General features: G+C 33.3%; 3 protein-coding genes across 3 annotated transcripts; 2 read left to right on the top strand and 1 right to left on the bottom strand.

Moving 5' to 3' along the window:
* The first annotated feature begins 869 nt into the window (after nucleotides 1–869).
* Nucleotides 870–2389, top strand: LOC105328334 (neurocalcin homolog). Its single transcript, XM_011429144.4, has 2 exons — nucleotides 870–1413; nucleotides 1734–2389. The coding sequence occupies exons 1-2, from the start codon at nucleotides 1036–1038 to the stop codon at nucleotides 1923–1925; spliced, it is 570 nt and encodes a 189-aa protein (XP_011427446.3). The 5' UTR covers nucleotides 870–1035; the 3' UTR covers nucleotides 1926–2389.
* Nucleotides 2390–2674: 285 nt separating this feature from the next.
* Nucleotides 2675–9312, bottom strand: LOC105328335 (GDP-fucose protein O-fucosyltransferase 1). The gene is made up of 8 exons (XM_034457407.2): nucleotides 9170–9312; nucleotides 7946–8106; nucleotides 7355–7449; nucleotides 4505–4773; nucleotides 3926–4121; nucleotides 3343–3467; nucleotides 3145–3250; nucleotides 2675–2975 (listed from the first exon to the last, which is right to left on the bottom strand). Exons 2-8 carry the CDS (start codon nucleotides 8082–8084, stop codon nucleotides 2814–2816), a joined length of 1092 nt encoding a protein of 363 aa, XP_034313298.2. The 5' UTR covers nucleotides 8085–8106; nucleotides 9170–9312; the 3' UTR covers nucleotides 2675–2813.
* A 68-nt stretch (nucleotides 9313–9380) lies between these two features.
* LOC105328336 (lysosomal alpha-glucosidase) lies at nucleotides 9381–20301 on the top strand. Its single transcript, XM_011429147.4, has 20 exons — nucleotides 9381–9505; nucleotides 10366–10957; nucleotides 11171–11334; nucleotides 11479–11647; nucleotides 11858–11963; nucleotides 12272–12510; nucleotides 13928–14059; nucleotides 14194–14304; nucleotides 14437–14550; nucleotides 14675–14759; nucleotides 14877–14994; nucleotides 15532–15665; nucleotides 15854–16005; nucleotides 16199–16347; nucleotides 17142–17226; nucleotides 17724–17905; nucleotides 18124–18212; nucleotides 18325–18374; nucleotides 18733–18882; nucleotides 18976–20301. The coding sequence occupies exons 2-20, from the start codon at nucleotides 10385–10387 to the stop codon at nucleotides 19036–19038; spliced, it is 2865 nt and encodes a 954-aa protein (XP_011427449.3). The 5' UTR covers nucleotides 9381–9505; nucleotides 10366–10384; the 3' UTR covers nucleotides 19039–20301.
* The last annotated feature ends 5131 nt before the right edge of the window (nucleotides 20302–25432 follow it).

The following is a 25432-nucleotide window of genomic DNA, read 5'->3' as shown; positions in this document are numbered from 1 at the left end:
GTCATTTATTCACAAGACCCCGCGACACTTAGCAGCAAGAACTAACAATTTTAATCTATAAATGTTAACTTTACAAAGGTTACCAACACAGTTTTGAATGATTGATTTTGTGAATTTATCCATTAATGACCATTCTAGTCGCAACTTTAGGCTTTTTCGACGGAGCTCGATAAAAAAAAACGGCGCCCGAGAAGTTGGCATTGGTTTCGCCGCAGTGGCAACGACTTATCGTTGTATCATTCAATAAATTAACCAACCATTCATTCAATCTGTTCTGCAAATTTCTGATATAACGCGAACATTTAATTTCGCGATTTCGTTGTTTAGCACCAAATTGCAAGAAATAATTCACATCTGTCATAAAGATAAAAGCGATTTTTTTTATGTGTGGTTCTCGTGACTTAACGAAGATATTAATCCATCGCTGGAACTGTTCGTGTTAACATACACTAACAGTTCGACACCGTTCGTTTTTCGAGTTAGCAACGAGACTTAATTTTCGATCGCACAGTCGTAAACCATGGGACACGTGTCCGGTATAGCGGGATCTCGTGTTCGGTGTAGCGGGGTCACGGAAGAATCAATATTCGTTATATTCATGTACTACAGTACTTGTCAATCATAATCCCCGGATCAACCTTGTACTACAGTTAAACATATTTTCTACCACTTGAAGATGTAAATAAAATGTATATTTTTAGATACATATATACGTATGGTTTTATCCTTTTTAATTACGTGTTTTCGTCTTTTGAGCTTTCTAGTCACAGCCCTTTATACCTGGGATCAGAACAATATTTACATTCAAAAATTGTTGACGTATGAAAATTGAATGACCATTTTATTAGCAGTGGTCATTTTCTGAACATAGCACAAAGAACTTAATCCGAACACAAGTCAAGCATTAAGACATTTGTATGGACCACAGTGGAGTCATTAAATATGTACAAACAAATTTTGATTGAAATAAGTAAGCGTAAATAAAATTCGTTGAATGTAAAAAATAAATTATTTCAACTGCAACAGCGATTCAGAATGGGTTCTCAGAGCAGTGCGCTGAAACCAGAAACAATGGCGGATCTAAGAAAACAAACAGAGTTCACGGAGAAAGAAATACAGGATTGGTACAAAGACTTTATAGCAGACTGGCCCAAAGGCTACATGAATGTCGAAGAGTTCGAAAAAATGTACGCGGGATTCTTCCCGAAAGGAGACGCTTCGAAATTTGCCAGACACGTTTTTCGAGCTTTCGACTTGAATGACGATGGACATGTCGATTTTCGGGAATTTATTTGCGGATTCAGCGCCACCCTGCGTGGTACCACTGTACAGAAACTCAAGTGGGCTTTTAGCATCTATGACATTGATAAAAATGGATTTATCTCTAAAGGCGAGATGAAGGATATCATTTCGGTAAGTGACCTAGACAAACTTTTAGAGAAGATGTCATCACAACAAGCAAGCGCTAAAGTTACCTAGATGACAGTATATGACAAATGCTTGAAAAGATTGCAACTTTAAAAATATTGTGACCAGTTACTTTTAAATTCCAGAATAATTATCTTGTTCAGTACTCTATTTAAATGTTATAAAATAACTTTTAAATACTAGTCGTGTATAAATAATTGGTTTTTTTAACAGTCATAATTGCAAAATTCTTTCCACAAATACTATATCAAATAAAGTTCAATTTTTATAATCAGTAAATATTATACAATTTCCTTATTTTAAAGGCTATTCACAAAATTGCTGGAATTATGACGCAAAACGAAAGCGAACAAGCCGTGCAACAGAAAATACACGAGGTCTTCCGGGAGATGGATAAAAACCATGACGAAAAAATCTCCCTCCAAGAATTCATCGAGAGCGCCTCCCAGGACAGGAGCTTGATAAGCGTGCTGGAGTTAAATTACGACATTCAGTGACGTCATATATATTTCTGTGTCAAAAAATTCAGCAAGAGATTTATGGGTAATATTGCTGATCGTAGCAAAAACCTTAAGAAATAATTTCTTATTGTCAGGAGTTGTTCAAGAATTATGTTTAAAGTTAAAAGAAAAGATATGTTATAATGATTGTCAATTTCCTGAAACTGCCCAATAACAGACTCTTTAGTACAAAACCTTTCCCAGTCCACGAATACTCTTTATAATACAATGTATGTTAATAGATCTACTGATATATCTTCATTTAGCAACTCCTTATTATGCAAAACTGCATATATTGTATTGAATGAACAAAAAATCACTTGGATAAAATACTTGTATTAATTAAAAATGCAAAATATACCGTAATTCAATATGTACTGTACATATTTTTTTAATTTTTCATCATATAACATCATTTTGTGATATATTAATGAAATGACCTGTACAACATATGAAAAAATCAAATGGAGCATTTTCTATTTGGTTTAAACATATATTAATCTATGTGTACACAAAAATGAGCCTAAAATATTTAAACATTCCTTTATGTGCACAACCTGAGCAATAAATTTCAAAAATAAAATCTGAAAAATATAACAAAATATACAGTCATGTATATGATGTATCAAATATTGCATAGATTTATGAAACTAAACACCATTTTAAAAGTGTTTCAAAGCTAATGAATATAAATATATACACAATGTGTATATATATATATATATATATATATATATATATATATAGTAAATGTAATTTACTCACTCTTTGCATAATTGTATTTAAAATCAAGATGGCAGAAGTTTTGAACAAAAAAGTACCGGGCAATGTACATGCATAAGAAAAAGTCTAGTATATGACAAGCATTTGGTGTTTGTTCCGACACTAGCTGTACCCCCAGAACTGGGTGGGTTTATCTTGTACAAGTCTCTGTCTGGATACAAAAGATGTAAACGATGAAATGCAGTTGCCAATGAACAGCTCTGATTTCCCTAAAATGGCAAGGTCAATCTGTGGCAACCAAGGGTCAAGGTGATGAACTTTGACCTAAAATGACATAAATGGATCAATTAAGCAAGGCCTATGGATAATATACAATTTACTGTTTAGATGTTCATTTTTTAAAATTTACTGAGATGAGAGGAATATTACTTTATTACTGTAATTGCCGGTGACCATTTTCAGAATGGAGAATTGAATATCAATAAGTACATACCTTCAGGGATTTTAAATGGTTTTCTAAATCTTCCTTCATTGGATTCTTGTCTGTAGCTACATATATGTGTTTAGCTTTTGTTTTTAAAACTGCATTTTTTACTAATCTGAAATAAAAAGATCAATAATTAAATACTGCAATTTTTGTGTATTTTACTGACCAGTGGATTACAGCTGTTTATAAGAATAATGTATATACCTTAGGATTTCCTCCTTTGGAGGAAAGCACATCTTGTGAGTAACTTTTGTGCCTCTTCCATAACCAAGACATTGTGGGGAGGCCATATAATTCTCATTCCCTTCTACATGTTCACAGGCATTTTTCTGAAACAAGTTCCTGATTTGATCATAACATTCACATTGAGGAAAAACCATAAAAAAATTAACTAGACATGAATATCTCTATACAATAAAAAATAAAAGGCATATAAGAAGAACATATACGTTCAATTTTAGATGGTTCTAAGTTTGGGGCAAAATGGCACATATCATTCAGATTCAATTCTGTTTACTCTTCAATAATTTAAATTCTTGTGAATATATGATGATCCTATAAACTAATCTTCTGAAGGCATTTATTATCATGCATATTGATGCAGAATTTACCACTAAACTTACAATTACCAATAGTGGTTGAATGATTTTGATGTTCTTAATTTCATTGCACCAATGATAGTCCATTAGTATGATTTATGGCAATAAAATAATGTGTCAATAGCTAAAATTTCAACATTGCTTGTCAGGGATAATATTAACACTAATGAGGAATTGGCAATATATACCCAGTCTACTCCATTTCTGAGATGGATTCCTATGAATTTTTCATTCCCCATCAGTTTCTGTATGTGACTGCCAGCTTCCTCCTCAATGTTGTCCGACCACTGAAGGTATTTGGCTAGTGGGATATTTTCTTCAGCCATTGGAAAAGGGGCTGGGGCCCCACGAAGGGCAACTACTGGGTATTTATCCACTGGAAGTCTGTAGTAATTGAAACAATTGATGAATGCAACAATCTTTTAACATCTTTTTAAAATTTTAAAAATTCTGATTTTATTGCTAATAAGGTTTTAAATACAATGTAAGTTACCCATTGTATTGTATCAGTTAAATCAATTCAAAATACGGTTATATTAATTGAAACCTTGGCCTGATGCTCAATTCTCTGTATATAAAAAAAGTTAACCCTTGATTTGCTGTTACCAAACAGAGTCAAAATTGAGAAATTTTCAATGAAATATAAAGAAAATACAATAAAAAAATTGATTTATCTGTCAAAATGATAGAAAAAAATCAAAGTTTAACAGTTTCTTTAGTGTGTAAAGTACAGGGACATGTCTCTGTATTGTATGATGATAACTTACGCCTCCATCCATCCCTGTGGATTCCCATAGTAAGCCTCCACAGATATCGTCTTGTCAAAGTCCACTCCCAGCCCATCCCAAAACGGCCCAAAGGGGTTCCCCTCCTTCATCTGACACTCCCTCCCAGGCTTGCCGTAGCAGACCCCCGTGCGGTTCCCCGGGGGCCAGTGGGTGGGGGCAAGGTCCTTCATGAAATCCCTGGCTAGAATCACTCTATGGTACTCCTTCAGTGGCTCCAGCTTAAACCATTCATCAAACTCTATGTTTTTCTAAAAGATAAGAAAAGGTCAATGAAGTCCAACACCTTTACAATTCTTTAAACTGTAGGGCATTACAAGTATGGTTTAAATGAAAGATATTTTAATTGTGAATGAAATGTATTTCAATTACTCAATAATATTATCGTTGATATATATGGTACTCATCTCTTTTAAATTTGACTTTGCACAAAAACAGAAATACTGTCCTTTATACCAGTAACATTAACACAATATTTATATGCCCAATTAGCTGACTTCATTTGGCAATAAAACTCTCCCAACTTCCTCATTTAATTGCAAAACACAAAGATCAACAAATTATTTTCAAAACTCTCTGTGATGAGGATAAAAAGTAATGAAAAATATGAATGAGAAAAGTATATTAGTTAGCCAGTCAGCATAGAATGATTTTATGCATATTTCAGAATCATGCCCATTCAAATAAATCCAGTATAAGCTCATACACTATTAATTGATGTTGTCAATATTATCAATTTTTTTTCCTTAAAAAACATATTTCTTTATTTTCAGATCTCAAGATTTTTAAGTCATAGCTCTTTGAAAAAAGTCAACATACCAGCTGTGTGTGAATATATTTTTAAAAGAAATTAAATAATGCACAAAAATTCACACAGAATATTATGTGTCATTGAAATTTAAAGACATCATGCTGTTATTGAACAGAGAAAGGTTTGAAGTTACCAGTATATAACACCACTCAATGAATACATTTAATTGATGAATGAAATCAATAGAAGTTACAGGAGTTAAATGCTCTAATATTCTATTACTGTTACAGGTTCTGAGTCAATGTTTTGTTTGCTACCTACAAATTGATTCTGTCAAAATAAATGAAATCATTGCTCTTTCAAAAGGATCAAAGCATTCAAAATCAATTCTTTAAAATATTTGTGCAATTCAATCTACACTGCTGTTAAACTGTAAACCCACTTTTTTTGCAACAAATTTATTTCACAATTTACCAATGACAAGCTCGTGAATTATTACCACGTAAATGACAGACATATATATATATATCCAAGGACAACAGCTGCATGTTTATTCTTTTTAGAATTGCAGGTTGTTATAAAGAGGGTAAGAGATACACCATGGTATTCTAGAGTTCAGATTCCTCTAGAAACTGCCTATATTTAAGCATTGAATCATTATTTTTTGAAAGATATAGTCTCATAACTGCAGTGGTGTGTGCATACAAATTGAGTAATGTGCACTAGCGCGTTATGAAAATTTGTATGCAGACACCGCTGCAGTTATGAGACTATATCTTTCAAAAAATAATGATTTAATGCTTATATTTACATTTTTTTAACTTCTTACCTTGTCTGCAAATGTGATTTATAGGTCAAAATTTCTGTTTTATCCTAAGGGTAAGTTCAATTTAATGGAAGAGCCACTGTAACAGCCGCAAGCGTGAACTTTAATTCTCGCTTGTGACGTTGCTTCACAGCGTTCAACGTTTGTGACGTCATAATAAAACTCGTCTTTTTAACCTTTGAGTACCTTGTGTGTGTTATAGTCTTATAACTGCAGTACCTTTTCACACACTTTACATGCAAAAAATATTTTGAATGTAAATATAGTTCTTTGTTGATTGATTAAAGGTCACCGTTTATTTCTAGTAAGCATTAATTGGGGTAAATGAAATACAGCCTACTCCGGATATACTGAAACTCAGGGGACCATGCAAATTATTTCAATATATCCGTATTTCAATATAAGCGAAATTGACTGACGTGAAGCCGCCATTTTTGAAAGTTCAATCCTGATGTAAGCATAGAAAACCAAACCCGAACAAATTATTTGGTCATCATTTATCTATCACAGTGAACAGTTTACATGTAACATTAGTCCTTCAAAGTTTGATTAAAATTATATCCGTAAGTTTTGTAAGTTTTATTTTGTTTCTATCTTAAACCTTATCATAATCTCCGATCGCATTCTTTTACATTTAAGAGAAAAATCACCATGCAGACTCAAACCCTGAAAATACAGCTGAACGCTGCTTGTATATCATCGGTAGAGTACTCGCGATAATCTCAAAATCCTTAGCTATTTTGAATTTAGGCTTTGTCCTTTTATCAATAGCGATAACTAGTTCGTATTTAGTGTCCAAAGATAAGGTTTTTCTTTTCCGTGGGGTTTCCATATTACGTCTAGCCTCAATACATCCGTAACGTAAAATCAAAAAATTCAACAGTGAATAAATTTTACTTTTCAAAAGAAGTAAAAAAACACACATGGTGAGAACTTATCATTTCACACCGTTGTATATCAACCGGTCAGTCTGGCATAACTACTGTCACCAACCGTGACGACAGCCACCAGGGAGTACTTCAATATAACCGTTATAAAAACAACTAATTATCACCTATGGGGGTCGATCAGTGGCTTCAATATAAGCGATATTTCAAAATAGCCGATTTCATTACATCCGTTAAATCAATGCAAAGAAAATGAGAGGCAAAAACTGGGGATTTATTTCTTTTTCAAAATAAGCGGAATTTCAAAATAAGCGATTTCAATATAAGTGGAGTAAGCTGTATGTATACAATTTGTGTTTTAAACTCACATAAGTTCTAAATGGAGGAACAATGAGAGTTCTGTCAATCTTTTTGGCAAATGCTAGGCCTCCCAGGAAATGTTCTGCCTGGTTTCCAAACCGACCTAGACAAAAAGAAACAACACCAACATTGGTAAATAACAAAGTATAAACCAAAATTGAAAACGTTCATGAGAGCCTCGTCATTGTGAATATTTATCGCCACAAAACAGTCCTCAAATGTCTCTAAAGTATTATATTCTTGACTATATAATCTACATCTTGATCGTGAAAATTAGTCACTGCAAGCCAGTTTATGCCTGATAAACTGCAAAATAAATTCTTTGCGAATAAAAGTAAGTTTAATGTAAATTTCATTCTATGGCGGTCATTCTTCATATTTAGTATAGAACGTGTTAATTACCATTGGTTACACATAAGCATTTATGCCTACATATTCAGGTACTGCGGTAATAGAAGACTCATTTGGATTGTAAAAGAGATACATGAATTTCACTTTTGAAAAACAAACTTTTGAGGGCTTTAAAGATTCACATCTCTGATTTCGTTTGCTATATGCTTTCCATAGCATGGCATGCATAAAGTGAACTGAAGACATACCCATACATAGACAGAAGATGAGGTACCCCCTGTCATCCCACTGGTGTTCTGAGCTGTTAGTGCCCCTCCCTGGCAGAAAACACAACAGCAGTAGTACCGTCACCCCTAGCCAGCTCGCCATCATGGTGTAAAACTGCATCAGTGCATGTCACTCAGCCGATCTGTTTCAAACCATACAATACAAAACAGGAAAATCAATTTTTATTCACTTTTTGTGTTTCACAAGAAAATTTAAATCACAATCTCTTGTGCATCAATTTGAGAAATCAATTTTTCATCATTTATATCTTGATTGACATCTTGTACTTCACATGTTATGTATATTAAAATATTATTTACCTGGGTACACTTTCCAATCGAAGAAAACAAGAATTATCTTTCTGAGCTACTGATATATTTCAAGGCATTACAGTGGCATAAGACAATATTAATATATTGTATAGGAGACTGTTTGATTGATTGATGTTTAACATTGATCTTCAAAAGAAACATTTACCTATATATCTTATTGATCACTGCCACTGATGTGTACATGTGACCAGTTGCTGATAAGTCAGCCGTTAGTATAGAACATATTGTACCAAAGTGTCATTATGTTTGAAGTGAAATATTTTTGAGTGAGATTTAGTGCTCAATGGATGAAATCATTGATAAAAGAAAAAAAAAACCTATGAATTAATCATCAGGATTATGTTTTTTGGCATATACATGTACCTATGTGTTTATGGGGTGTGTCCGAAAACTACATGACATTTCATTAAGAGTTGAGACATTTTGCTAGGTAAAAACTTGTCATTTTTAAGTAAACAGAATAGCCTGAAGACATCAACATGAATTATACTGCAGCATGAAAAAATGTTGCATAATATTAAAGAAGGAAAATTCAGTCTGTAGTGTAAATTAAAGATGTTTATTCTCAATTACAGAAAATTAAATGTACAATAAAGTATCCTTCTTGATAGTCTCAGCTAAATTACCTAATTAAATCATTGTCCATGAAATTACAGCTTAACTGTAAACTGGGGTGTGATTCATACTGCATTCTTATATAAAATACCACCGCCCATTTTCCCCCCTAATTCAAGTACTTTTGTCTATTTAATCTCACATATTAAATCAAAATGTTTACTTTAATTCATTGGTTAAATATTTGAAAAAAAAACATCAAAAGTCCAAAACATTATAATCAAAGAAATCCACACTATTTCTCTTACTCGTACTCACCTCGTACTGTCATTTTGTTGTCACCAAAGCCATGCGTGTCTTACACAATCGGGTTTGATGTTCATCTTTACATCTTCGTCGTTGGTGATTGTGACCAAAAGTCACCTTCAAAAACTCACTAATTAAATAATAAATTTTTGAAAAATAATTGCATGATTGCTAAGAAATTTCAGTCGATTGACATTTCTCCAAAAGACAAAAAGGGATAATGAAACACGCAAGATCGGGATCGACATTCTCTGTTTTGGCATATGATTCTACTTTCGGATTCATTATCAGGTGATATTTTTGCAGATGACAGATGCATTCAGAGCAACAAGCAACCAAATCAGACAGGTTTGTTTCACAAAATTTTTGACCTTATTTATTTTTTTTGACACTTTTGCTATTTTTGCAATGCCGCTATAAAATATGTCCACGGTAATGTTACTAAGTTTACAACGGACTAAAATATTGAATTTGTGCAATGTGTTTGCACAAGGACAGTTAATAAGGTTTATATCTTAAATGAGGAAACAAGGTTTTTACCGATCAAATTAAGACTAAAGTTAACCGTGTAATCCACATCTTATGTTTTTATCTTTTACATGATGCATTTTAATTGTCAGAATAAGCAAATCAACTTTACAGTTGAAACATAAATGCATTTTTCAAGGCAAAGTTCAATATGATATATACTTATATGTAAGCCTACCATGATCATGAGTCATGTTTTTTAGTTGTTAAGCATGTTACATTCTGTTTTCCTGTTGTATTTTAAGTTAAAATTAAAGAAAGTGCCTATACATGTAGTACGTATTATGTGTTTGTTCTGGTTTATCTTCAACATTATTAATATCACTGCTAATATAATTAGCAGGAAAGTGAAGTATAATTATATGAGTTATGACTCAGCCAAAAAAAGAAGCACTGTATAAAACATGATGTTAAATCATAGCACATATGCGCCGGCTTCTAGATCTCTCCACTTCAGGGTCATCAAACTTCTAGTCATGCTATGTTGTATTCTTAAGTATTTTAAGCCCATCTCCTTCATGGTTTAATTTTTTCTGCCATTTCATTATCAGATTTTTTTATTCATGGGTTATATATCAGGTGATCTTTTTTCTGAGCCATTAAAATGCATCAGTATCTCCAATGTGTTAATTTTCAAATTTTTGTAATTAACATATCTGTATGAATTTTATATTACACAGGTGGTAATCCAAGTCAAAAATGGGGAGCAAAAATGTGGTTTTAACTAGCTTTGTTCTATTTTTAACCTTGGTGACCTTGGCTTTGATATACAGCCTGTATGCTGTACCAAGAGTGCAAATCATAATAATTCAATCTCAAGATGGAGCATTTAAAGAACAAAATGATGCAATCAGATACCAGCTGAATGAAAAGACTGACAAGCAAGAAGAATTGAAAGCTACCAAAGAGGAATATGAAAAGAAAAAGACTGTGCAGTCCAAAAGTCAGTGTGCAGTTGTAGATGATGACCATAAATTTGATTGCTATCCAGAGACGTCAATTGCAACTAAAGAAAAGTGTGAGGCAAGAGGATGTTGTTGGCAAGTTGCTCAAACACAGACACAGACCAAGGGCTTAAATGGCAAAGTTACAGGTGTCCCTTTCTGTTACTATCCAAGGGATTTTTCAGGATATAAAACAGGGCTTAAGGCAACCACTCCAACAGGATTTACTGTGGCTTTAAGCAGAAACACAACTGGGTTTTATCCAGATGATGTTATGAATTTGGTTATGGACATAAAATATGAGACAGAGTACAGATTAAGAATAAGAGTAAGTTTATAAGATGCCAGTTCTAGAAGTTTTAAAGGATTTTATTTGAACTCAAGTTTCTTTTCAGTTTAGACATATCAGAAGATTTATTTTCAAATATTAATTGAAAATTTCTTTTATAAAAATTTTATTTATCGGCTCTTCTTAAAACAATTTTGACAAAAGAATATTAAAAAAAAAGCAAAAATAATTCTTTTTCCTCAACATTTACAGATATATGATCCTAAGAACGCCAGATATGAAGTTCCTCTGGATACACCCAAAGTGACCAAGGCAGCCCCAATACAGAGATATTCAGTCATTGTCAGTAACACAGGAGATGCATTCAACTTTGCAGTGACAAGAAAAATGTTGGAACCAGGCCAACCAGTTGTTTTGTAATTTTTGTTTTAAATAAAAAGTTTTAAGATGTCGTCTCAAAACATATATCTCAGTTTTAAAGATATTATGATATATAATTAACTTTATATTATTGTGGAGTTTTTTATGCTTTAATAAGATAAAGCCTTTATATTTTGAAGGTTCAACACCTCAGGAGCGGCACCTCTGATATTCGCTGATCAATTCATTCAGTTATCTACCTTTCTGCCGACTAAGTGCCTGTATGGACTAGGGGAACACAGAGGCAGTCTTCTTCACTCCATGGACTGGAGAAGATTGACTACATGGAACCGGGATCAAGCCCCTTATGTAAGTATTAATTAAAAGGAAACTTAGGAATACCGTACATGTACATCAAGGGATCAAACCCTCACAATTATAGTAAATATCAAGGGATCAATCTCCTCACATAAGTACATGTATAAAGGGATCAATCCCCATACATAAATATACTCTTGTTTACAAAGAAATATGCCAATTGTCAGAGATACAATTTAATGTACTGCTTCATTTTTCAAGGATGCTGATACAGGCACTAATCTGTATGGGCATCATCCATTTTACCTAATGATGGAAGATGGTGGAAGAAGTCATGGATTTTTCCTCCTGAACAGCAATGCCAAAGGTAAGAATAGAAGATACAAATCGAGATAAAACACAAATGTTTTGCAAGGATTTTTATAAAATGCATGAAAGAAAACTGTTGTTTCACCAATATTGTAATCAATTTTCTTGGTTTTAGTAAAATTGATTGGGAGTGTGGAGGAAATATGTAAATTCATGGATGACAATCTGTTCAGTTAAATATGTTGTCAAATATCTTATGGATGATTCAATAATGAATTCCCCCCAAATTGGTGTTTAATAGATATTGATGATGTATGCACAATGTGTAGAGCATTGTAGAAAATGCTGATGATCTTGATTTTGTAGAGACTGCCCTTCAGCCAGCTCCAGCCTTGACCTGGAGAACAATTGGAGGTGTCCTTGACCTTTACATGTTTATGGGGCCCAGTCCATCAGAGGTCGTCCAGCAGTACACTGAGGTCATAGGTCGCAGCTTCATGCCTCCGTACTGGAGTCTCGGATTCCACCTGTGTAAATATGGCTACCACTCGGTTAATGAGACAATGGCGGTGGTGAAAAGAATGCAGGAGGCTAAAATACCCCAGGTTTGTCCATGTTGATCTCATACATACCAAGCAGTGAATGCAGTCAGATATTGGAGTATTTCTATTACCCGGTACATGTTTTTATGAACATAGCAAATTTCATATTAAGTTAACTGTTACTATATAAAAAAAGGCATTATTTATCCACCAATGGCTTTTTACTGTTTCTGTATTTTAAGAACTGTGATTATCATGTAATTATGGTTATCACAAAGCTTGATAATTGTGTAACAGCTCTCCTGCAACTTGCAGATGATTTGGATGACCGTCATAGAGAATTGAATATATATGACTACTGGAAGCATGAGATTTTATGACCAATTCACATCTGATATATAGATATGCATGATTATTATGAAAGCTTGTTATTAGGGATGTCAACGAGTACTCGAGTATCGCTCGGTCACGCCGATCATCGACTAAAATTTTCTTAGCTGATTACTCGTTATAAAGTGAAGAAAAAAATTTAAAACTTTTTTTTTGTTTTATAACGCGGCAGTTATGCGGCTTCGAATAAAAATAAGAGTTTTCTTTTCTCAGCATTTTTAATCATGTTACACGGGTGTCCCTAGTATATTTTTAAGCGGCTGCAAATTGATCTCTGTGGATTTGTATGTCAAATTTTTGTTTTGAATAGTACTTATGAAAACATGTACTTAAAGAGATCAATTTGTGGTTCTCCTAAACAGTTATTTATTTGATTAGATGTTTGTATTAATCAAAAATTAAATCATATCAACTCAAGATGATTGTTTTTATATAACCATTAACTTTAATTGTTGATTTGGCATGGGACAATGACATAACATGAAACAGGTCACATTTGATTTACCTAAGATGATATGGAGCTCAGCTATGTGTAAGCATCACAAGAACAGGGAAAAGCTAAGGCATTAGCTAACGGATATCTAGAGAAAATGGTTTTTTATTTATTTGAAATCAAATACTATAGTGCGTATTATCATATTAAGTTTTTACATGTTTATTATGGCTAAGATGCTGTGTATGTGACAGTAGAATAAGGACACACAGTTTCAAATAAATGAATGGGTACTCGACTATCGCTGGACTAAAGGCTCCAATTAATCAACTAAGCCAAGCGAGTAAAATTGACATCCCTACTTGTTATATTATATGTCAGGAAGTACTGAATACTGAAAACCAACTTTTATTCATGTGGGAGAATTTTTTGCAAGGTCCGCAAGAGCCTCATCTTCACAAATAAATTTTGCCACCAACCAATCGTCAAATGTCTGAGGTATTTTTTTTCCAGATAAACAGCATCTTGATCACCAAAATAAGTTGCAGTGAACCAGTTTGTATCTGGTACACTGCGAAATAAAGTTGTTACAAATAAAACTTGGTTTACAGAATGTTATTATGGCTGACTACATCTGTGGTTTTCTGACTTTTGTAGGATACACAGTGGAATGATATAGACTACATGGATCAATATAAAGACTTTACAATAGGAACATCAAAATTCGGAGACCAGGCGGGGATGGTGAACACTCTACACAGCATGGGGATGCATTACGTCATGATTGTGGTGCGTACTTATATTTAAAATATATTTTCAGATAGCTTTTGTTTTCTTTTTAAAAATTTCTTCATTAAAAAAGTAAACTTGGGCAAGTTGGTTTTGGAATATTTTATCAATTTCCATTCTATATATGGTATTAGGATCCTGGAATTAGTAATAAGAAGAGTTCTTCCCCTTACCCTCCCTATGATATAGGAACCAAGATGGACATCTGGATCAAAGACAGCAAAGGAGTTCCGCTGGTTGGCAAGGTGAAAAAATTCATAAATTACGTACAAAATAAGATGCTCTGTTGAATAAAATGATATATTAAATAAAATATATGATGAACAAAAAATTAGAGGAAATCTTTGAATCATACAAGAGTTATATAAAATGTTCAGGTCTGGCCAGGAGATGTAGTGTTCCCTGATTTCACCAACCCTAAGGCCTACGATTACTGGACACAAATGACCAAAGCTTTCCACGATCAAGTCCAGTTTGATGGAATGTGGATTGTAAGTTTTACTTATAGATGCTACAAGCAATGTATTTCAATCTTTCAGTGATTACATGTATTTGGAAAAAAAATTGAAAGGATACTACTTGAAATGTAAAGAGTCTCAATATTTTTTCACGCAGGATATGAATGAACTTTCCAACTTCTATGATGGTTCCTTGACTGGTTGCCCAGGAAACAAATATGACAATCCTCCATATGTCCCAGGTAAAGTTACATAGGATTTAGAGCATTGGTACATACATGTATATGTAATGATTTTTATACTTATTGATTTAAATTATGTTTTAAGACTATTACTGTAAAATCTAGTTTTATTTTAAGCTGTTCTTGGGGGTCAACTGAAGGCCAAGACTATATGTCCTTCAGCTCAGCAGAACTTCTCCTTGACCTATAATGTTCATGACCTGTATGGACTGACAGAAACCATGGCAACATACCAGTCAGTACATCTAACTGGATATAACATTTTAAATGGTTAAAATGATCCATGAAACAAATGAAAAATATTATATTGAGACAGTTAACTACACTGACTTTCCAGTTCTTAATTTTTAGCCATTTTATTAGCATATTTATGTATACCGTATAATGTTTAATTATTATATTTACATTTGCAAATATGCTGCCTTATATGAACCTAAAGAATAACGAAAACATTTAATTCTGTGTGAACTTTTTCATGATGTCACAATGATAACAGCACCCACTTATCGCTTAACAGTTGCAATATTGTAAACATGAAAACACCGTTATTTTAATGATTCTGAACAATTTGCCATTCTCAAACATAAATATAAGTAATAAACAGCAATGTTAAAAACTTCACCAGGATATGAACTTGGTTGGTATGTCATCAAATCTTCTGAGAAGCCCTTCGGCCTTCACAGAATTTGATCACGTGACCAACCAAGTTTATATCCTAGTGAAAATTTTAAATTGCTGTTTATTTCATCAAAAAACATATTGTATTTTGAAGGGCTTTGAAGACAGCTAGAGCCAAACGACCTTTCATTATTTCACGCTCCACTTTTGCTGGTCAAGGTCATTATGGAGGTCATTGGTCAGGTGATAACTTTGCTCGTTATGAGGATATGGCTGTATCTATACCAGGTAAGATTTTGTGTTATTTACTGATTAAAGCAAGGATTATCTTGAACAAAAAATCTTGAAAGTCATGACAATACTGCATTGATAATTAATGTTTTTGTATGCCTAATATGTTTTTGTAGGGGAGAGGCTGGCCTAAAAATATTTCCATGTTTAATTTAATTGTCACCTTTTATTTTATTTTTTTTAAGAAATGCTGAATATGAACATGTTTGGAATATCTATGATTGGTGCTGACATTTGTGGTTTCCATGACGACACTACAGAACAGCTGTGTCAAAGATGGCAGCAGCTTGGGGCTTTTTACCCTTTCTCCAGAAACCACAATGACCTGGGAAAAAAGGTAACATTTTTTTTATGCACATATCATTTGAAGTTTGAAAAGTCAAGGTACTATTGGGATTTAAAAAAAAAACTGTCCAGAATGAAAATGAAAAGTCTTTTGATGAACTTTATTCAATTCTACATTATTAAACATTTATCAACAAATAACATTGAATACCATATATTACAAATCAATACCCTCTCTTTTACAGCCCCAAGACCCGGCCGTGTTCAGTGATGCCATGAAGAACTCGACCAGAACAGCCCTCAGTGTCAGATACTCTCTGCTGCCCTACCTCTACACTCTGTTTCACAAGTCTAACGCCATGGGGGAGACGGTGGCTAGACCCCTATTCTTTGAGTGAGTGTTCCACAAGTTCCAATATAAACATGGGGGAGACAGTTGCTAGATCCCTATTTTTTGAGTAAGTGTTCCACAAGTTCCATTATTAACATGTTGGAGACACTGGCTAGACCCCTTTTCTTTAAGTAAGTGTTCTACAAGTTCCATTAAAGAAACAAAAAATATAGGTCTTAAATACTTGTATAAGAATTTCTGTAGCATGGTGTAGAGGAACTGGTAACTAGTTTTATTTTGTTCAACAATTTGATAGTTATTTACACTGACCAAATTAATTACTGTAAAGGTGTCTTTGAAGTATCAAGGTTTTTAAGAGGGAGAGATGTTTTTAAATAAATCTGAAAGATTAATTAAGTTTAAATAAATACTGGTAAAAGTTCTCACTTTTAAGTAAATTCTCCAAAGAAGTTTTACAAGTAAACTGTAAATTCCTTATTAAACGCAAGAAATTTATATCCGCGTAAAATTGTGAGAAGTACCCCTAGCAGATTTTAAAATCTCACCATTAATTCTGAGAGTTGGGAACTACATGTATATGAAATATGGATAAATGAACCGCACTTGCTATGTTTTTTCTCGCAATTTGATACAAAACAGCGGGATCGCGAAATTAAGTACTCAATAATATAAGGAATTTACAGTATATGGCAGTCATTATGCGATATTTGAACAGCAGTTGGATTTTCCCCCTCATAAATAGAACTCACAAAGCGAGGCTTTCAATTGTTCAGCTGTTAGTCAATGAAGTACAGCAAAATCTGGTAACTGAACATTGAATTTTTTGTTGTTGACAGGTTTCCTGAGGATACTAACACCTACATTATTGATGACCAGTTCTTATGGGGGTCAGCTCTAATGATCACGCCCGTACTGACTAAGGTGAGACTGAATCAATCCGCTGAACACAAACTGTACACTCATACGGAGAGTAGAAAAAATATCTTGTATATGAAATGCATGTCATTCTCTTACTACCACAAAATATTGAAAAAATTCATAGAAGTGTGGTAGGGTCTGATATATGGCATTCCTACTAGCTCTGGCTAGTGGGTTAACCATTTAGCTCAATCGATAGAGTGCAGGAAGAGCATGCCAGATGACTTGGGTTCAAACCCCAGCAGAGGCAATATATCTTGCATCAATAGTTTGTATTGAGGATCAGTATTTAGTGGGTTCAGAGTATTATTTCCCTTTTCTTGTTTTACCTAGTTATCATGGTGAACCATGGCGTTCTTATTTCTCCTGGATAATGACCTTTGCCTTTAATGGAAGCTTTCATTGATATGATTTTTTATATAATGACCATAATAAATCAGCCCCTGCTATTTTAATTATAAATTTAAAGGTTTAATTGCTGTTAATTATTGTCTTGAAAGGACACAACTGCTTTGAACACCTACTTCCCAGCCTGTGCTTGGTACGACTTTTACACTGGATTGAAAATAACGGGGAGTGGATCCAGGATAAAAGTGAATGCCCCGATGAATCAGATCAATCTGTATGTTAGAGGAGGAAACATTCTACCAATGGTGGAACCAGCAATGACCACAACGGAAAGGTGAATGAACTAATTAATTTTCTCAATCACCCCCTATCTTGTAACAAATTACGAAGAAAGATAACTCTTTGGGTCTTACAGTGACTAGACTAGTATGACATTAAAAGTTATAAAGGAATGTATTTATAAAAAGTATAATGAATAACTGGTACTTATCTTAGAATGTTAAAATCATTGGTAGCCTCATTGTCACAGAGTGATAACTTTTTCTGTTTCAGTCGCAAGAGTAACTTCCGACTTCTTGTAGCTCTGAATGAAACAGGGCAGGCCAATGGAGGCTTGTTTTGGGATGATGGGGAGACTATAGGTAATGACCACAAAAAACTCAGATACTGGTATATACTTATAGACGGCCTTCTGTCTGTATGGATGATGTACATCATGTTTATTTTACTATATACAAGTGTTTGTTCTGACAGGTACACATGACAGCGGGGTCTTCAACATGATCATGTTCTCTGCAGGCAAGGTAAAGTCTTTTTGGATTTTTATCTCCTGTAATTTAAACATTGAATTGTTCTTCTCCTTTATAGAAATATACTATACTAGAACTTAAGGTGAAGTGACTCTTTAATAAGTGAGATAACTCTCACTGACATCAAAGACAATAAGACTGTCAAATTGAAGTAAATTTCTGTCATATTTTGCCTTGCAATGTATGTTGAAAATGTGTACTTTATAATTATTTCTTGGATTTTTTTGGGGGGGGGGAAATAATGATCACAGAAGCAAATTTGTGCAAGTGCACAGCCGAATGATGGACCTTAAACATCTTTAAAATTTGATTTTTCTGAACTGTACATATAACAGTTATTTTCATTCAACAGAACTTTGTGTCATCTGAAGTGATGAAGGCAGGGTACACAAGAGAGAAGATGACTCTGGACAAGTTAACTGTGTATGGAATGGTAGTGACACCAAAATCTGTCACAGTCAATGGCAAAGGAGCTCAGTTCCAGTACAACTCGCCAGTCAAGGTACTACTTACTTTGATTTACACAGGTTCATTGGACAACAAGCCATTCTTCCACAGAAATGTTCACTTTGTTGAATTCTCTTTTTACTTGTAGACATTGACAGTTAGTATCCCACTGGTGGATCTACTGAAGCCATTTTCTGTCAAGTGGATGTAAATTCTGGTGGAGAATGTTGATGGATGGAAGGCAGTACATGGATGAACCTCCATCCTAGTTTGAATGTGTATATTTGAGGCCTGCTCAGCAGTATGGGTGCTTGCAAAAATTCCCTATATCTCCAAAACAATTCAAGCACTCTTGAGTGCCTGCTCTGTTGAACAGACCCCTGTAGTATACAGTAAAACATGGTTATAGAGAACACGCTTACAATGAATTGACGCTTACAGCAAAGTGATTTTCATTCCCTGAGACTTTATTACATGCTGTAAACTTGACGGATATAACGAATTACGCTTATAACGAAGTAAAATCCCTGTCCCCAGCACTTCGTTATAAGCGTGTTTTACTGTATATGTTTTAATTTGTATGCTTCATCAGATCTCCCATTCCATTTCTTTCATTCCTTCAAGGTTGTTTATAAACAGTCTTCCATTAAAAAAGAGACTATTGGCTTTTCAGATATGGGTAATTGATTGACCGTTTTCTTTCCAGATAACAAATTGTTGGTCTTTTGCTTGCATGCATAAATTGACACACAGATAACCCCATTTCATTTTTAAGTCATTGTCAATTCTTTTTCTGATAAACTTGTTTTAATGCCAAATTTTTTCAAATGTTTTAGTGCATAGTGTAAGCCTTCTTTTATTTGGTACAACAATTTATCAGTGATAGACTGGTTTACAACTAAAAGTACAGGTATTCTCTTATTTTTCCTGAACAAAGAAGAGAAACAATACAGGACAGGTCCAGAACAATATTTTTATCTGTATAACAGCTAAGTTGTCACAAACCTTGTGAAATTTTCAAGCAAAGAAAGTTAGTTTGCAGTATATTTTTGTTCATTTCTAATTCATCATTTTTTTTTTGAAGAAAGTAGTTCAAGTGTTAACAATATGTGACTGCTTGATCATGTGTTTATTAACTGGATTGTGATTTAATGATTGTATGGTGTTGATGCACAAACTGATTTAGATACAGTATATAATGATCAATCTTAACAATTGGTGCTAGTCAATGTTTAGTGTGTTCTTAAGCTTTAAGCTTCTATGTAGTATTATCTTGCCTCTTCAAGCCTGCTTTGCAGCCTCTAGGGGCAGTATGTCACAGTGTAGTGTTCAGAACAAAAATGGCTCTTTTCCTTAGCCCCCCCTTACTTTCCCTTGTTACCTCTGACTTATATAGTTTTTACTTCTATCACTTGTTATGCTTGATAAGCACAATGTATCTGTTTAAAATAATCGATTAAAGTATATTTCTACATTTTTGTCTTTCCTTTTGTAACTGTCCAATTTATATTCTGGGGAGGAAAGTTTGTACATGGATTTAGGATTGTTTCTCGAAGACCCGTTTTTTTGTTGTTAGCTAACAGTCCAAAGTCCATCTTGTGTCTCTGCTGAGCCTTCTTTTACACTGCACCCAAAGACATAATCGTCATAGTTCTTAGTTCTCTTATCATTATTTGTAGTAAAATAAGTTGGCCATAAAATTCTATGAGGGGCTAACTAAGAAAAATGTCCTAAATTTCGTAGAATTTCAGTTAAAGACACCACCCTTTCAGTCAATGCTGAATGCATAAAAGGTTAAAATCAATGAAGACTTAAAAAGTATATTTTTAATAATGTTGATTACTCTTCCTTGTTGGTTATATCCCAGACTTTGAGTTTTGGAATGAAATATCACGCGACATAATCGACAAGCTTTTCAGAAGCGGAACTTTTCTGGATTCTCTCATTCTATAGAAACCGTGCACAAAGCCCCGTGTTGGATTCTTTTATTATCCAGAAGAAGAGTAGATTCACGTCCGCGGCAAAATGAGTCGCAGAATTAAATTCAAGACAGAAAAATAATACAAAGTTGCTTTCTGAAAGACACAGCAGTCATATTTTTTTTTTTACATTTTGGAATTATCTTTAAGTATTCTAATACTGAGGTCACCATTGTTGGCATAGTCCATGACCAAATGATGCAATGATCGACATTCAAAACCAAATCGAATGAAAATGTATCCATGTTAATATACCTCTTGAACTTTCATTTGCCAAAGATTTTTTTTTATCAAATACCTAGGGAACTGTACGGAATGAATCAAGGTCAGCAATTTAAATTAAAAACAAGTTCATCGTATTTCATAACACAAGTTCTTTACAGTCTCCACATTATGAAAACGGTGTCAACTAATACATTCTTTACGGATTGAATTTATTAGAGTTGTTTTGTAGCTTGTAACCTTAGACGAGTCTTTAATAAATCAATTTACATAAGAAAGACCGGGGTCGTACCATTTCACTTGCCCTTATTTCTTACGCAACTGTGAATAGTGCAAGTAAAACATTACCAATGTCGTGTACATACACGATTAATGTTTCTTATGTTCAGACCATTTTGTAATAGAGTTGAATTGAACATATTTTATTGAATAAATCAAAAGGATAAGACACAAGTTCTAAAACTTAGATAGTCCTCTCCTAGTAATGAAATTTTATAAATATTGCCATACATTAAATATATTGAAATATTGAATACACATAAATATACATGGATAAACATAATATACATGAATAAACAATCTACTGCATATATAGTATCACCTTATAAATTCAAACATTTTTTGAAAAACGACCACATTCACTCAAAAAAATTTGTACTGTCTTGAAAATTTCAGTGTTTTGTATATTTGTCAACGAATCATCCCCCCATAATAATAAATGTGCATCTATAATGTGTACGTAACTTAATGTCAATAGCTTATTCATTAGAGAATTCCGAGCTCTTGTATACTTTTTACAGACAAAAAACAAATGGTATGCATCTTCTGATAAACCACACGAACAGTTTGGACTGGCTATTAAGTTACAGCGGAATAAGTCAGAATTTAAAATACAGTTGTGTCTCAAACGTGTATGTGTTATGTTTAAAAATCTTTTTCCAAATGAAAGATGTTTCTCTGGCTTTACCGTATCATTGTATAAACATTTTTTGAATATTTTAATAGAGGTTGCCTCCTTTGTATTAAGACTTAGGGCATTCCATCTTCTGACAGTATCAGGAATAAATGATTTATTAAATAGTTCTAATCTAAATTTTGGAACAGAATAATCAAGAGAGTTTCTAGTTGTGTACCTTGAAACACTGCCTCTTGTATATGGTACAATGTTTTGTATGTAAGTAGGTACTAAGTTATTGTGCATTTTGTACATAGTTATTAATTTAGCTCTATTTCTTCTGTGTTCCAAAGGTTCCCAACCTGTTTCAAAATAAATTGAGTTTCTTGAAGCAAAACTTGTGAGCCCAGTTACTATTCTTGCGGCATTTAATTGAACCTTTTCCAATTTTTCTATGTCCATCTGTGTGCAACCAGCCCAAACTTCGGCAGCATATTCCAATTGTGGTCTAATAAAAGATACATACATTTGTGATAGAATATCCCTTGAAACAGAAAATTTTAGCTTTTTAAGTAACCCCAGTTTTTTGTAAGCTTTTTTAACAATGTTATCAATATGTTCTGACCAACTTAAGTTTGAAGATAACTGTATACCAAGATGTTTGTGTTCAGTAACATATTCCAATTGACAATTTTCAAAAAATAAATTAGGAAAATGATGTACATTTTTCAAATGGAAAAATACAGCTTTGGTTTTCTGTGGATTGAATTTCAACAACCATTTTTTTGACCATTCATCTAATATTCTGAGGTCATGATTAAGATTTTGTTCAATAACATTAATATTATCTGAACATTGTTGTAAAGAGTTGTCATCAGCATATAATCTACATACAGATATCATATTTTCAGCTACATCATTTACATACAATAAAAATAATAATGGCCCAAGTACTGAGCCCTGAGGAACACCAGCTTTAACATGGCCTACGGAAGAAAAAATATTTCTATACATAACTTTTTGTGTTCTGTTGCTTAAATAACTCTCAAACCAATCCAGCATGTTTCCACTAATTCCATACAGATTTAATTTGTAAATTAGACCTTTGTGCCATACTCGATCAAACGCTTTTGAAAGATCACAAAACACCATACAACAAAATTTGCCTTCATCAATACTTTTAACAATCGAGTGGTATATTTCTAATAGTTGATACATTGTAGAATGACCTGGTAAAAAACCTGCTTGATATTTGTAAAAGAGATTCTGCGAATGTAAATGATTGTATACATGTTTGAAAATAATTCTTTCAAAAATTTTGCTTATACAAGACAAAAGAGAAACTGGCCTATAGTTTGAAGTGATAGAAGGGTCATCCTTCTTAAATAATGGAAGAACATGTGCTAATTTCCAACATTCTGGAAAAATTTTGAGTGATAATGATTTGTTAAATAATATGCAAAGTGGTTTTGAGATGGTATCTTTACATGATTTTAACATTTTGTGACTGATACAATCAGGACCAATTGCCTTGTTAACTGGAATGATAGATATGATATCTGTAATCTCTTGCTCTTGTATTCTTATTTCTGAAAAAGAGTTATTAAATCTACACCCCCTATAGTTGGAAGGTCATGATTGCTGTCATCTAAGAAAGTAATAGATGTAAAGTAATTGTTAAGTAATTCAATCTTATCAGTGTCTGAAAATGCATAACCCTCCTTGCCATTGTCCATGGTATACCTTATAGGTGGGATGTCGTGTGTTAGTTTAGTGTGGAAACAATCTTTCAATAATTTCCAGTATAATTTTTGATTGTTTAAGCTAGCATCCTTAAGATGAGAGTCTATATTGTCATAATAGTTTGCAATTGCATGTTTCTTCATGTTATTAACCTTGTTCCTTATTCTCCGAAAAATAACCCAATCAGATTCTCTTCTTGTTTTTTGTGCCTTTTTTCTTAACCTATTACGAACTCGCAAGGTTTTTCTAAGAAGAGAATCCATCCATGGTTTATCATTCGGCCTTATAGTTACAGTTTTTTCAGGTATGCAGTGATGAATAAAAGAAAGGAGTTTGTTAGTAAAATTTGTTGTGGCCTTATCTATGTTATCTGTGTCATCAATGATTTTACACCAATCACATTCAAGTATGAGTTTGTTTAAAAGTTCCATATCTGCATGCTTGTAATCCCAAATTTTGCGTTTATATGCAATGTTTGTATTTGTTTTCTGATGAATATAGATATAAGTTGCCCGATGATCACTGAGAGCATTACATACACTTAAAGTACCAGAATCATGTACACATATATTTTCACTAATTATAATGGGATCTATGAGGGTATTTGTGTTGTGTGTACTTCTTGTGGGTTCATGTATAATATTTGTCAGTCTATAGTTGTTCATTATTGTATGTATCTCATGTGAGTTGTTTACCTTTAAAAAATCAGTATTTAGATCACCAAGTATTACAATATTATTAGAAATATCAGTAGCCTTTTCAAAAGACCAAGACAATTTTTGCCAAAAAGCACTACTAGAGTGTGGTGGACGATAAATACAGCATACTAGAAGAATCCCTTTCACTTGTGGTATTTCTATCCAAATAATTTCAGTATCAGAAGGTTCTAAATCTTCTCTACGGTTCGCCTTCAAAAAGTTTGAAGCAAAAATCATTATTCCACCACCATAGCAGTTGCGATCTTTTCTAAACATATTATTAAAACCCTCAATGAACAGATTTTCATTTAAAACATTTGAGTCTAAATGAGTTTCTGTAAAACATAAAATATCAAAATCATGCACTAAATACATTAGAGAGTCAATCTTGTTCCTAATGCTTCGAATATTAAGATGTAATATATCAAGGGATTTTTCAACAGAAGGACCTGGGTTTGTCTCAATGTCACCAGATAGTAGAAGAATAAAAAACATGAACAGCTGTGCAAAAAAATTAATTCTAAGAGACCAAGAAGACAATATTTTGCATTGTTGTTTAAAGATATTACATATAAACAGCAGAAAGTCTAACATGTTGACAGATTTGGAAAATCTGAGAACAGACTTCGAGAGTATATTATGACACTGAGTATAAAAAAAACCCACAGCGGCACGGTATTGTTCAAGAGAGTTACCCATTGTCTAATATGTAAATTAAGTAGAGTCCATAGCTTAATTTACATCTGTACCGCCAGCGTAATAGAGTTCTAGATGGGATAAGAATTCTTTTCAGTATCATTCTATTTAAATAAGAATGACACTAATGACTGTGTGGACCAAAGCATGCATATGACTTTCGTAAAATTTCTGTTGCGATTTTTTTTCCGATAAGTAAAATATCATTAACCTGTGTGTATAGAGTATTAGAGATATGGATAGTGACTGATCCGCATTGTTTTTCTACTTGAAAATTTCCTTGCAAATATATTCTGTCCTTTAAAATTCCTTTTACATACATGTGCATTGACTCTTACTTAAAATTACTGCTTGAATGGTGCACCCTTGTGT

This window comes from Magallana gigas, chromosome 7 (assembly GCF_963853765.1).
Source record: "Magallana gigas chromosome 7, xbMagGiga1.1, whole genome shotgun sequence".
Taxonomy (NCBI): Eukaryota; Metazoa; Mollusca; class Bivalvia; order Ostreida; family Ostreidae; genus Magallana; species Magallana gigas.
Note: the sequence above shows the minus strand (reverse complement) of the source record. Positions and strands in the feature narration are given on the sequence as shown.